This window comes from Anomaloglossus baeobatrachus, chromosome 2 (genome assembly GCF_048569485.1).
Source record: "Anomaloglossus baeobatrachus isolate aAnoBae1 chromosome 2, aAnoBae1.hap1, whole genome shotgun sequence".
Taxonomy (NCBI): Eukaryota; Metazoa; Chordata; class Amphibia; order Anura; family Aromobatidae; genus Anomaloglossus; species Anomaloglossus baeobatrachus.
The window spans coordinates 332242802-332257371 of NC_134354.1; the positions used below are offsets into that span (position 1 = coordinate 332242802).

At 50.3% G+C, this 14570-nt stretch overlaps 1 protein-coding gene across 2 annotated transcripts in view; it reads left to right on the forward strand.

Annotated features, from left to right (window-relative positions):
• Positions 1 to 2333: 2333 nt before the first annotated feature.
• Positions 2334 to 14570, forward strand: part of PHACTR4 (phosphatase and actin regulator 4) — a 133291-nt gene continuing 121054 nt past the window's right edge. For both annotated transcript variants that reach the window (XM_075335926.1, XM_075335927.1), the window contains exon 1: positions 2334 to 2444. In XM_075335926.1, the coding sequence (XP_075192041.1) occupies positions 2339 to 2444 (106 nt within the window). In that variant the 5' untranslated portion in view covers positions 2334 to 2338. The remainder of the gene's footprint in view (positions 2445 to 14570) is intronic.

Here is a 14570-nt window from a genome sequence, read left to right on the forward strand (position 1 = left end):
AGCCGCCGCCAGGCCCCGCCCCCAGGTCACGGACCCCACAGCAGTGCAGGGGGAGGTTACTGGAGAGTAAAAGAGGTGCGGGGGAATGTGTGGGAGGGTGCAGGGACGGGGGCGGTGACTCCTCGCACTGTACAGCCCAGCAGGGAGGCGACATGCTGTTTCCACATTTGCATGTCAACATGGCCCTGTCCATGTTGACATGAAATGACCGGAAGCAGCAAAATCGCGCCATGAGCGGTCACATGACCGCTCTGAGCCGGGGGACAGGGGCTGACAGCAGGGCAGGTAAGTGGTCTCCATCTACTTACCTGCCCCAATGTAGCCCAATAGGGAAATAATAAAAAAAAAGCAAATTAAGCCGGATAACCCCTTTAAGTGGTGTGCGCCTTTTAATGAATTGGGTGAATATTATTCCAGTGGCTTCATTTATTAATAATGACTTGCACAACCCCAATCTTATTGAATCAGGACCACTGTTCTCGTCAGCATATGGCCTCATGTAAACAGGAGATGTGCTGCCGATCACGATGGGCACAGAATAATCTATTAGTGATTGTTTTGTCCCCATCAATCCTTGTCAGCCTGTGTGAGGCCTCTACACAAGCACCAGATGACATTACTACAGTCGATTATGCTCGTTTAAAGATCTGAAATCGGCTCCTGTAAATACAATTTATTGAGATTCTCCACTACTTTTATATTAATAGCCTATCCTTAGGATAGGTCATAAATGTCTGATTGGTCGAGGTTTGGTACCTGACACCCCCGCCGATCAGCTGTTCTCGGCAATCAGAAATGCTCAGTACTACTGCTGGCGACGATTAGGAACGCTCAGCACTTCTGCTGGTGGCGGTAGGAAACGCTCAGCACTTCTGCTGGTGGCGGTAGGAAACGCTCAGCACTTCTGCTGGTGGCGGTAGGAAACGCTCAGCACTTCTGCTGGCAACGATTAGAAACGCTCAGCACTTCTGCTGGTGGCGGTAGGAAACGCTCAGCACTCCTGCTGTTGGCGGTAGGAAATGCTCAGCACTTCTGCTGGTGGCGGTAGGAAACGCTCAGCACTTCTGCTGGTGGCGGTAGGAAACGCTCAGCACTTCTGCTGGTGGCGGTATCAAATGCTCAGCACTTCTGCTGGTGGCGGTATCAAATGCTCAGCACTTCTGCTGGTGGCGGTAGGAAATGCTCAGCACTTCTGCTGGTGGCGGTAGGAAATGCTCAGCACTTCTGCTGGTGGCGGTAGGAAACGCTCAGCACTTCTGCTGGTGACGGTAGGAAACGCTCCGCACTTCTGCTGGTGGCGGTATCAAATGCTCAGCACTTCTGCTGGTGGCGGTATCAAATGCTCAGCACTTCTGCTGGTGGCGGTAGGAAACGCTCAGCACTTCTGCTGGTGACGGTAGGAAACGCTCCGCACTTCTGCTGGTGGCGGTAGGAAACGCTCAGCACTTCTGCTGGTGGCGGTATCAAATGCTCAGCACTTCTGCTGGTGGCGGTATCAAATGCTCAGCACTTCTGCTGGTGGCGGTAGGAAATGCTCTGCACTTCTGCTGGTGGCGGTAGGAAACGCTCAGCACTTCTGCTGGTGACGGTAGGAAACGCTCCGCACTTCTGCTGGTGGCGGTATCAAATGCTCAGCACTTCTGCTGGTGGCGGTAGGAAATGCTCAGCACTTCTGCTGGTGGCGGTAGGAAACGCTCAGCACTTCTGCTGGTGGCGGTATCAAATGCTCAGCACTTCTGCTGGTGGCGGTATCAAATGCTCAGCACTTCTGCTGGTGGCGGTAGGAAACGCTCAGCACTTCTGCTGGTGGCGGTATCAAATGCTCAGCACTTCTGCTGGTGGCGGTAGGAAACGCTCAGCACTTCTGCTGGTGGCGGTAGGAAATGTTCAGCACTTCTGCTAGCGGCTGAGGCTGGGTACTGCACATTTGCTTTCAGTTCAGCTAAATAGGAGGCGGATGAGCAGTACCCGCTATCAGGGAACAACCTCTTTAGATGTTTCTGTGTCATGGTGGAATATTAGCAGTTGGGGCCCCACTGTGTGTGTAAAACCGGCTATTCCTATGCATCAGGGGACTTGTGTGTGTCCATGCGGCTCTTTCGCGTTAATAAAACACATTGTCTTATCTGATGACTAATAACACAGACTGTCCGATCACAGGTCCATAGGAATGTTACGTCCCATGAAAACCACGTGCAGCCGCTTCCAGCCGATCACATCGCTTCTACACATACACAGTGATCTCGTGATACAAACACTACAACTCCCGTGAGACCCTGCGCGGACTTCATCCAGAGCTTCCGGTTGTTGCTGCTCAGGACAGGTAGGACTTCCGGTGATGTCAGAGGCAGAGACTGAGAGAGCCCCAGGACACAGAGAAAGCGGCGAGAGGGATACAGCGGGAGCGCCGGAGAGCAAGGAGCCGGCCCTGGACGTGTGCACCGGTGAGTCCGCATGGTAACTAGTCACTGGCCCATATTCCCTCACTAGGTAGCCTGGTTACCTTACTGCTGGTGGCTGGAACTTTGACAGGAACTTGCCATCATTTGTACGTGGTGTATCGAGGGCGTGTACTGTGCCTTTCTTTTATATTGGCAGCTTTACAGCTATGTGTGACCTGAGGGACGTTTTTTCCTCTGTGCAGATTGGCATCTAATAAAAGGCCGTATATCAAAAGCGCAGTGAAATAAGGGACCTGGGGGGGATGCCATGTGGAGTTCCTCCTTACACCGCGCCATAAAGAGGGAACCTGGGGAGCATTACAGGTGGAGATCCTCCTTACACTGCGCCATAAGGAGGGATCCTGGGGAGCATTACAGGTGGAGTCCCTCCTTACACCGCGCCATAAGGAGGGATCCTGGGGAGCATTACAGGTGGAGTCCCTCCTTACACCGCGCCATAAGGAGGGATCCTGGGGAGCATTACAGGTGGAGTCCCTCCTTACACCGCGCCATAAGGAGGGATCCTGGGGAGCATTACAGGTGGAGTCCCTCCTTACACCGCGCCATAAGGAGGGATCCTGGGGAGCATTACAGGTGGAGTCCCTCCTTACACCACGCCATAAGGAGGGATCCTGGGGAGCATTACAGGTGGAGATCCTCCTTACACCACGCCATAAGGAGGGATCCTGGGGAGCATTACAGGTGGAGATCCTCCTTACACTGCGCCATAAAGAGGGAACCTGGGGAGCATTACAGGTGGAGACCCTCCTTACACCACGCCATAAGGAGGGATCCTGGGGAGCATTACAGGTGGAGTCCCTCCTTACACCACGCCATAAAGAGGGATCCTGGGGAGCATTACAGGTGGAGTCCCTCCTTACACCACGCCATAAAGAGGGAACCTGGGGAGCATTACAGGTGGAGACCCTCCTTACACCACGCCATAAGGAGGGATCCTGGGGAGCATTACAGGTGGAGACTCTCCTTACACCGCGCCATAAGGAGGGATCCTGGGGAGCATTACAGGTGGAGACCCTCCTTACACCGCGCCATAAGGAGGGAACCTGGGGAGCATTACAGGTGGAGACTCTCCTTACACCGCGCCATAAGGAGGGATCCTGGGGAGCATTACAGGTGGAGACTCTCCTTACACCGCGCCATAAGGAGGGATCCTGGGGAGCATTACAGGTGGAGACCCTCCTTACACCGCGCCATAAGGAGGGATCCTGGGGAGCATTACAGGTGGAGACCCTCCTTACACCGCGCCATAAGGAGGGATCCTGGGGAGCATTACAGGTGGAGTCCCTCCTTACACTGCGCCATAAAGAGGGAACCTGGGGAGCATTACAGGTGGAGACTCTCCTTACACCGCGCCATAAGGAGGGATCCTGGGGAGCATTACAGGTGGAGACTCTCCTTACACCGCGCCATAAGGAGGGATCCTGGGGAGCATTACAGGTGGAGTCCCTCCTTACACCGCGCCATAAGGAGGGATCCTGGGGAGCATTACAGGTGGAGATCCTCCTTACACTGCGCCATAAAGAGGGAACCTGGGGAGCATTACAGGTGGAGACCCTCCTTACACCGCGCCATAAGGAGGGATCCTGGGGAGCATTACAGGTGGAGTCCCTCCTTACACTGCGCCATAAAGAGGGATCCTGGGGAGCATTACAGGTGGAGTCCCTCCTTACACCGTACCATAAGGAGGGAACCTGGGGAGCATTACAGGTGGAGACCCTCCTTACACCCCGCCATAAGGAAATGATCCTGGGGAGCATTACAAGTGGAGACGCTCCTTACACCGTACCATAAAGAGGGAACCTGGGGAGCATTACATGTGGAGACCCTCCTTACACCGCGCCATAAGGAGGGATCCTGGGGAGCATTACAGGTGGAGACCCTCCTTACACCGTGCCATAAGGAGGGATCCTGGGGAGCATTACAGGTGGAGACTCTCCTTACACCCCGCCATAAGGAGGAATCCTGGGGAGCATTACAGGTGGAATCCCTCCTTACACCCTGCCATAAGGAGGAATCCTGGGGAGCATTATAGGTGGAGTCCCTCCTTACACCGTACCATAAGGAGGGATCCTGGGGAGCATTACAGGTGGAGACCCTCCTTACACCGTACCATAAGGAGGGAACCTGGGGAGCATTACAGGTGGAGACCCTCCTTACACCCCGCCATAAGGAAGGGATCCTGGGGAGCATTACAGGTGGAGACCCTCCTTACACCGTGCCATAAGGAGGGATCCTGGGGAGCATTACAGGTGGAGACTCTCCTTACACCCCGCCATAAGGAGGGATCCTGGGGAGCATTACAGGTGGAGTCCCTCCTTACACCCCGCCATAAGGAGGGATCCTGGGGAGCATTACAGGTGGAGTCCCTCCTTACACCGCGCCATAAGGAGGGATCCTGGGGAGCATTACAGGTGGCATCTCTCCTTACACCCCGCCATAAGGAGGGATCCTGGGGAGCATTACAGGTGGCATCTCTCCTTACACCCCGCCATAAGGAGGGATCCTGGGGAGCATTACAGGTGGAGACCCTCCTTACACCCCGCCATAAGGAGGGAACCTGGGGAGCATTACAGGTGGAGACTCTCCTTACACCGCGCCATAAGGAGGGAACCTGGGGAGCATTACAGGTGGAGACTCTCCTTACACCGCGCCATAAGGAGGGATCCTGGGGAGCATTACAGGTGGAGACCCTCCTTACACCCCGCCATAAGGAGGGAACCTGGGGAGCATTACAGGTGGAGACCCTCCTTACACCGCGCCATAAGGAGGGATCCTGGGGAGCATTACAGGTGGAGACCCTCCTTACACCCCGCCATAAGGAGGGAACCTGGGGAGCATTACAGGTGGAGACCCTCCTTACACCGCGCCATAAGGAGGGATCCTGGGGAGCATTACAGGTGGAGACCCTCCTTACACCGCGCCATAAGGAGGGAACCTGGGGAGCATTACAGGTGGAGACCCTCCTTACACCGTACCATAAGGAGGGAACCTGGGGAGCATTACAGGTGGAGACCCTCCTTACACCGTACCATAAGGAGGGAACCTGGGGAGCATTACAGGTGGAGACCCTCCTTACACCGCGCCATAAGGAGGGATCCTGGGGAGCATTACAGGTGGAGACCCTCCTTACACCGCGCCATAAGGAGGGATCCTGGGGAGCATTACAGGTGGAGACCCTCATTACACCCCGCCATAAGGAGGGAACCTGGGGAGCATTACAGGTGGAGACCCTCCTTACACCGCGCCATAAGGAGGGATCCTGGGGAGCATTACAGGTGGAGACCCTCCTTACACCCCGCCATAAGGAGGGAACCTGGGGAGCATTACAGGTGGAGACCCTCCTTACACCGCGCCATAAGGAGGGATCCTGGGGAGCATTACAGGTGGAGACCCTCCTTACACCGCGCCATAAGGAGGGATCCTGGGGAGCATTACAGGTGGAGACCCTCCTTACACCGCGCCATAAGGAGGGAACCTGGGGAGCATTACAGGTGGAGACCCTCCTTACACCGCACCATAAGGAGGGAACCTGGGGAGCATTACAGGTGGAGACCCTCCTTACACCGTACCATAAGGAGGGAACCTGGGGAGCATTACAGGTGGAGACCCTCCTTACACCGCGCCATAAGGAGGGATCCTGGGGAGCATTACAGGTGGAGACCCTCCTTACACCCCGCCATAAGGAGGGATCCTGGGGAGCATTACAGGTGGAGACCCTCCTTACACCGCGCCATAAGGAGGGATCCTGGGGAGCATTACAGGTGGAGACCCTCCTTACACCGTGCCATAAGGAGGGAACCTGGGGAGCATTACAGGTGGAGACTCTCCTTACACCGCGCCATAAGGAGGGAACCTGGGGAGCATTACAGGTGGAGACTCTCCTTACACCCTGCCATAAGGAGGGAACCTGGGGGGAGCATTACAGGTGGAGACCCTCCTTACACCCCGCCATAAGGAGGGATCCTGGGGAGCATTACAGGTGGAGACCCTCCTTACACCGCGCCATAAGGAGGGAACCTGGGGAGCATTACAGGTGGAGACTCTCCTTACACCGCGCCATAAGGAGGGAACCTGGGGAGCATTACAGGTGGAGACCCTCCTTACACCCCGCCATAAGGAGGGATCCTGGGGAGCATTACAGGTGGAATCCCTCCTTACACCCTGCCATAAGGAGGAATCCTGGGGAGCATTACAGGTGGAGACCCTCCTTACACCCCGCCATAAGGAGGGATCCTGGGGAGCATTACAGGTGGAGACCCTCCTTACACCGCGCCATAAGGAGGGAACCTGGGGAGCATTACAGGTGGAGACTCTCCTTACACCGCGCCATAAGGAGGGAACCTGGGGAGCATTACAGGTGGAGACTCTCCTTACACCGCGCCATAAGGAGGGAACCTGGGGAGCATTACAGGTGGAGACCCTCCTTACACCGCGCCATAAGGAGGGATCCTGGGGAGCATTACAGGTGGAGACCCTCCTTACACCGCGCCATAAGGAGGGAACCTGGGGAGCATTACAGGTGGAGACCCTCCTTACACCCCGCCATAAGGAGGGATCCTGGGGAGCATTACAGGTGGCATCTCTCCTTACACCTTTCTAATGTGGTGGTTGAGGTTAATTAGTATGAAAATACCAAAGGTTGCAAAATGTAGGCACTGGTCCAAGTTGTACTTAAATTTTGTGACTTTTCAAAGCTTTTACACTAGTTCTGGTGTGAAAGCTTTGATAAAACAGGCCCAGAGTTCTTTTCTTGGTATTCTTAGTCTTTGCGTCTACTAACATATAGCTGATGTGACTTTCCAAAAAGCTCCAGATTTGTCTAATCGTTTTCCCAGAAGCTTTGTTCTTGCCATTATGCATTTTGGCAAATTCTAATCTCTTTGATTTTGATGTCAACAGTGGATTGCTCCTCAGTCATCTTCCGTGGCATTTACTTATTCTAACAGGAGGAGGGGATAACTGAATACCCCCCAGATATTATCTGATCCTCAGCTGCTGTCACTCAAGAAGCTGCCAATCCTATAAACTTTAGATTTTGAAACCCAAGAAAGTAAACATCCGAGGTGACCACTAAAGCTATGTAGAGAATCAGCCTGATTATAACCTAGTGCCAGTATAACACTGGCTTTATCAGGCTGATTCTCTACATACCATTACTGGTCACCTCGGATGTTTAGATTTTGAAACCCAAGAAAGTAAAGTTTATAAAATGAGCAGCTTCTTGAGTGACAGCAGCTGAGGATCAGATCATATCTGGGGGGGTATTCAGTTATCTCCCCCCCCCCCCTGATAGAATTAGCATAAGCATTATACCATCAATTTACTTTTATTTGCAGGACCTGTGTGAGGTCATACCCATGTGACCAGATGGGGCAGAGCTTCAGCCAACAAAGCTGATAACAGCAGGTCACATGGGTATGATCTCACCACAGGTCCTGCAAGTGAAAAAGTAAATTGATGGTATAATACTTATGCTAATTCTAGCAGGGGGAGGGGATAACTATGAATACCTGCCAGATATGATCTGATCCTCAGCTGCTGTCACTCAAGAAGCTGATGATTTTATAAACTTTACTTTCTTGGGTTTCAAAATCTAGACATCCGAACTGACCACTAAAGGTATGTAGAGAATCTGCCAGATAGTGCCAGTATAGCATTGTGGCTCAGTGGTTAGCACTGCAGCCTTGCAGCGCTGGGGTCCTAGGTTCAAATCCCACCAAGGACAACATCTGCAAGGAGTTTGTATGTTCTCCCCGTGCTTGCGTGGGTTTCGTTCGGATTCTCCAGTTTCCTTACACACTTCAAAAACAGACTGATATGGAAATTAGATTGGCAACACTGTCCCCATTGGGACTCAATGTATGTAAAGCTCTGTGGAATTAATAGCGCTATGTAAATGAATACATATTATATTATAGCACTGGCTTTTGGTTATTTACGAAAATCCTAGTGATTGGTTCCCTTTTAAGTTTCTGTAGCTTTATCATTAGCCCTGGGTTCAGGTCCAGCTTCTGTCTGTGGAAATGTGCACTGAACGCCTGGTGTGAGTGGGGGCAAGCTGTATGGGCTCTGCTACATTCAAAATCTAAAAGCTTTGTGCCAGAACGGCTGTAATCTCAGTGATACATTGTTAGAATCAGAGCCTATTTGCCTACATCATGCTGTACTCAGATGAGATGGCAAAAACCTGCTGACAGATTCCCTTTAATAGGCAGACTGACCGATAACAAGTTTGTAGACAATGTGAAACTAAGGTGTGTCCTGAAATTAGCATTAGCACAACATGTCCCTATGGTCAAATAATTTTCATTCTTATTTTCCTCTCTGGGTACCATTATTTTTCCCCAGAGCACTTTCATTAGTTTGTTTTTATTAATTTTCTACTGAATTACAATTCAAAAGCCTTGTCTGCTTTTCAGCATTTCGCTAAATGTAGATTGAAAATGAATTTTGTCAGTTTCAAGTTACTTCAGTGATGATTGGTGGTTTTATTCCATCAGAAAGGTAGCAACAATGATGTCCGTGTGTAAATATTGTATACGTTCTCTAATCATCGGTCATTGAATTGCTGTTAGCACATAATGTATGACCGTAACTATATTGCTCTCAGTATAAACAATACTTGCTACTTTGTATCCAAAATGACAAAAATGAAATTGTGAATTGGAAATAAATTAAAATAGCGGTGTTTCTCCAGATACTGTAGTCATGCATGCGATATAATTTAATTTATTTACTTTATCCATTTAAAGAGTTTTCCCAATTGCAAAAAAAAAAATCGTCCCAAACTTTTAGGTGTGTGCATCCACAGGATTATGAACAATTTACTAATATACTTTATTTCAGAGGTATCCCAATCGTCAGCGCCTCTTCTGGATTGTGCTTGACAAACCAAGTCAGCCGCATTCTCACAGCTGATACATAGAGGGGGCAAGCTTAGCTATGGACATGAGCCACACACTAGCCATCTTCGCTCACAGCAGTAGAGATGTGCTGACGCAGAAATATGCCTTCTCCTATCAAGCACAGGACTGCATGTGGGGATGCTGATCCTGAACTAAGGCTGAATATTGGGACTTTGGAAAGTGAAGTATTTTAGCACGTTTGTTACAATCCTGTTATGAACACATTTAAAAGTAATTTTTTTGCAAGTTAACAACGCCTCTAAAAAAAGAAAAAATATATCTATAAGGCTTTTGTTTACCACTGGGTAACACTGTTATTCTTATTACTCAGGCAGGAGAAATTCTTGCTATATAATGCCTTAATTTTGAAGACCATTGTGTTTGCTTGACCCCTTGATGTTGTATGTAACGCAGGGGTGGGGAACCTTTTTTCTACCAAGGGCCAATTGGAAATTTCCAATCAACCTTCAGAGGCCGCACAAAATTATCAATGTGAAAATGATCCTGCTATATTTGGTCAAACCATTAACTCACCCGTACAGTGGTAGCTGCAGCTGCTTCTCTTTGGTTCGGCTGTGATGTTCGGTGATACTAATCATGTTGCTTCTCACAGCTGCTTTTCCAGGTTTGTCTCTCTCTGGAGCACTCTTTGTGATAATAAGATTGGTAAACCATATACATCACATAAAAGGCGCAGGGACTGCTGTATATAAATCACAGGAGACACACATCACTGGAGGGGCTGGGGGCATATACATCACATAGGAAACGCTGTGAGAAACTTGGGGGCACATACATCACACATGTATATTGTATAGGCCCCCAGGCCCTCCGGTGAGGTATAGGCCCCCAGGCCCTCCGGTGAGGTATAGGCTCCCAGGCCCTCCGGTGAGGTATAGGCTCCCAGGCCCTCCGGTGAGGTATAGGCTCCCAGGCCCTCCGGTGAGGTATAGGCTCCCAGGCCCTCCGGTGAGGTATAGGCTCCCAGGCCCTCCGGTGAGGTATAGGCTCCCAGGCCCTCCGGTGAGGTATAGGCTCCCAGGCCCTCCGGTGAGGTATAGGCTCCCAGGCCCTCCGGTGAGGTATAGGCTCCCAGGCCCTCCGGTGAGGTATAGGCTCCCAGGCCCTCCGGTGAGATATAGGCTCCCAGGCCCTCCGGTGAGGTATAGGCTCCTAGGCCCTCCAGTGAGGTATAGGCTCCTTACATCTTCAATGTGATTTATATATCACAAGAAATGCTGGGGGCAGCTGCATGACTGGAGGGGCTGGAGCACAGACATCACTGTGAGACATAAACTTGGCTATGTGGCACGGGCATCGATAGGAGGGGCATGGGCATCACAGGGAGGAGACTAGAGGGCATGGACAGCACTTTCAGAGCATAGACATCACTAGTGAGCATTGGAGGGAACACAACACTGGGGGTGACACACAGCACTCAGAACTGCACACAGCACCGGAGAGTGGGTGCAGGGCACAGGCATCATTAGGGGTGGCACAGACGGGACTGGGCAGCCATAGGCATCAGTAGCAGGGCACAGACATCACTATGGGGGTCAGTTTGCATCACTATGGGGGTCAGTTTGCATCACTATGGGTGGCACAGGCATCACTGGGGGGAGTCTCTGGGGTACGGATAGCACTTGCGAATCACAGAAATAACAGCACTCGGAGCGGGCACACAGCGCCCGAGAGCGGGCGCAGGGCATACAGTGCCGGAGACTGGGTATACAGCGCTGAAAAGCCGGCAGACGGGCACAGGTAGGTTTAGCGCTCAGCGCTTCTGGCCCACAGCAGCTTCACCGCTTCCAAATTACAGCGGTGAAGCCGCTGTGGGCCAGAAGCGCTGAGCGCTAAACCTGCCCACAAAGTAAGTCCGGAGCACTCTGGCACTGGCCAGGGAGAGAGCTCAGTGGTATGCGCTAACAGTGTATGTGAGGGATTTAAAGGGCTAGTGGCCAGCAAGACTCTGGTGGGGGCCTGGTTTTTTCCTCCTCCGGGAATCGGCCCGGGGGCCGTATTAAAGGTCTTGACGGGCCGTATGCGGCCGCGGGCCGGACGTTCCCCCACCCCTGATGTAACGAGTCATTAAAATTGTCAGAAATCAATGCTTCATACCTGCTTTTTAAATGACAGCAGCTGATATGTTGGGTGGGTATTCAAAGTTATCCCCTACCCCTGTTATTTATGCTAATTCTATTATACAATCGATTTACTTTGTGACTAGTAGGACCTGTGCTGATGTCATACCCATGTGACCAGGAGTCTGGCCTCAGCCAGCATAGCTAATTCCAGGAAGCAACATTTTTCTGTTGGCTGAGACCCCACCCCTTCTGGTCATTTGAGTATGACCTCAGCACAAGTCCTTCTAGTCACAAAGTAAATCAATTGTATAATAGAATTAGCATAAATGACAGAGGGAGGATATAACTATGAATACCCACCCAAGAGATCAACCACTGTCACCCATCAAGCTGCTGATTTTACAAACTTTACTTGCTTGTGTTTCAAAACCTATACATCCGAGCTGACAACTAAGGGTATGTATAGACTGAGCATGATAGTTGCTTTAGGTTATATTGTTAAATCCTGGTGATTGGTTCACTTTAACCCCTTCACGAACAATGACGTTGCTATTCGTCATTGATCGTGTATGACGCTTTAATGCCGGCTCATGCAGAGAGCCTAAATTATTCCCTACACATGTCTGCTGCTCTGACTAGCAAACGGGCGGATAACAGGTGCAGGTTCATCAGAGAGCCACCCGTGCCTGTTGACCCCTTAGTTTGTGCTGTCAAACTTTGACAGCACGATCTAAAGTACTCCAGCAGGGATCACACTATTCCCCGTCACCATTGTTGGCCCCGTGATACGATCATGGGGAGCCAATGGGTTGGCATGGCATTGTGGGGTCAGATTATGATCCCTATTGCTGCCGTGAACTGTTTCCTGTGAATGCCGACAGAGCGCTGTAACTTGCAGGAGAGAAATGCCCGATCTTTCAAAATATATACTCAATTAATTCCATGGGTACACTGAGTAGCGAGAAAAAAATCAAACCACCAGAATTACGGGGGGTTTTTTTTTTTTGGTTTTTTTTTTGGTGGACGCAAGATTGCAGTAAAATGCGATAACAGGCGATCAAAACATCACATTTACGCAACAATTTTATAATTAAAAACTCCAGCTCAAGACACAAAAAAATAAGCCCTCGCACAGCCCCAGATCCTGAAAAATGAGAGCGCTGCTGGTCTCAGAAAATGGCAACAAAAGGGCAATTTTTTTTTTTTATTTTTAATGAACTTCTCAACATTTTTTTCAACACTTGGATAAAAGTAGAACTATTCATGTTTGTTCTCTACAATCTTGTACTTGGGGAATCTTATTCCCAGGTCAGCTTTACCATATAGTAAACATGGTAATAAAAAAACAAAAAACAATCATGCAATTGCACTTTTTTTTTTGGAATTTCACTGCACTTGGATGTTTTTCCCATTTTACTGTACAATATTGGGCAGAATGAATTGTCGTACAAAAGTACAACTCGTCCTGCAAAAAAACAAGCCGTCATAAGTCTATACTGACAGAAAAATTAAAAAAAAATGATGGCTCTTGGAAGAAGAGGAGAAAACAGACTAGTGGTGAAGGGTGTAAAGAGAATCTGTCACCAGGTTTCTGCTCCCCCATCTGGGAACAGCATAATGTAGAGAGAGACCCTAATTCCAGCGATGTGTCACTTGCTGAGCTGTTTGCTGTCATTTTGATAAAATCAGTATTTTTCTCTGCTGCAGATCTAGCAGTTATACAGAGCTTATGAATATGGAGGACTACCTGGCAGCAGGACATGTAGTCCTCTAATGATAAAATCCCTGATTAAATCAGCAGGAGATTATCACAACTACACTGAACAGCCCAGTAAAGCGCCCCCCCCCCCCCACCCCGTCACATTTGACGACTTACCAGTGATCCCGAAAACTGTGGCCTGATAAGGATCGCCGGGAGGTCGCTGGTGAGATGTCACACGGTCAGACCTTACCAATGACGCAGTAACGATCAGCGACCTGTTTAACGATCTAGGCGGGCGTTGGGACCGTGTTAGGAGGTCGTTGGTAAGCGTCAAACACAGCGATGCGTCCTCCCCAGCAGGACATCGCCTTTGAAGAAAATGGTCCCATCCATTCAGCAACGACTAGCGATCTCACAGTAGGGGCCTGATCGCTGGTAGGTGTCACACATAACGAAATCGCTGCTGCGTCTCGTTTGCGATCTCTTAAGCGATCTTGTTGTGTGTGACGGGGCCTTTAGTGGTATATCACTGGTATCAGTATCTCTGCCTCTACATTATGCTGCTCTCAGATTAGGTGGCAAAAACCTGAAGACAGATTCCCTTTAACAATGGACAAGCCAGTATGCAGTTCCTTTTGTCATGATACTCCTAAAGACCACTGAAAATTTGCAATTGCATCTTGACATGCAATAGTACATAGTGCATGTCCAATGTTAAACCCCACCCTAGAGATTTTTTTTGTTTTTATTGCACAGCTGGAGTGGTTCTTTAAATGGAAGTGCCCTCTACCCTGTCTGATACTCGCCTTCCGGTGACTTCATCCACTATCGCCGTTGCTCTGTTAGGCTATGTGCGCACTAGGCCGTTTTACCCGCGGATTTACCCGCATTTTTGCTGCGGAAATTTCTTGAGAAATCTTTGAAATCTTTCTGCAGACATTTCCCAGCAAAACCTATGGGAAAAAAAATAGCTGTGCGCACGCTGCGTTTTTTTCTCAAGAAAATTCTTTGTGAAGATTTTCTTGAGAAAATTTCTCGAGAAAATGTGCATGTCACTTCTTTTCCGCAGGTACGGTATACCCCCGGTATTTCACTCCATTCACTGTAATGTAATCGCGAAATTCCAGGGGTATACCGCAGGTAGCAAATGATGTGCGGTATACCCCTGGTATAGCCGCGATTTACCTGCGGTAATGCTCATCGCTGCCTGCGGTTTTGCAGAAAGTGATGTCATTATGACAGAAGAGGAAGCGGAGCAGAGTAAACGCACACGTCACACTCCCTGGACGCCGCACAGAAGCGCTTCCGGCGGGTGCCCGTGCAGTCTGTGTCCCGCTGCAGCCCCGCCGCTGCCAGCCCTGCAGTGTCAGTGTCTGCCCGCAGTGTCAGCTAGTCACCCTGCAGCGCAGGCAGACAC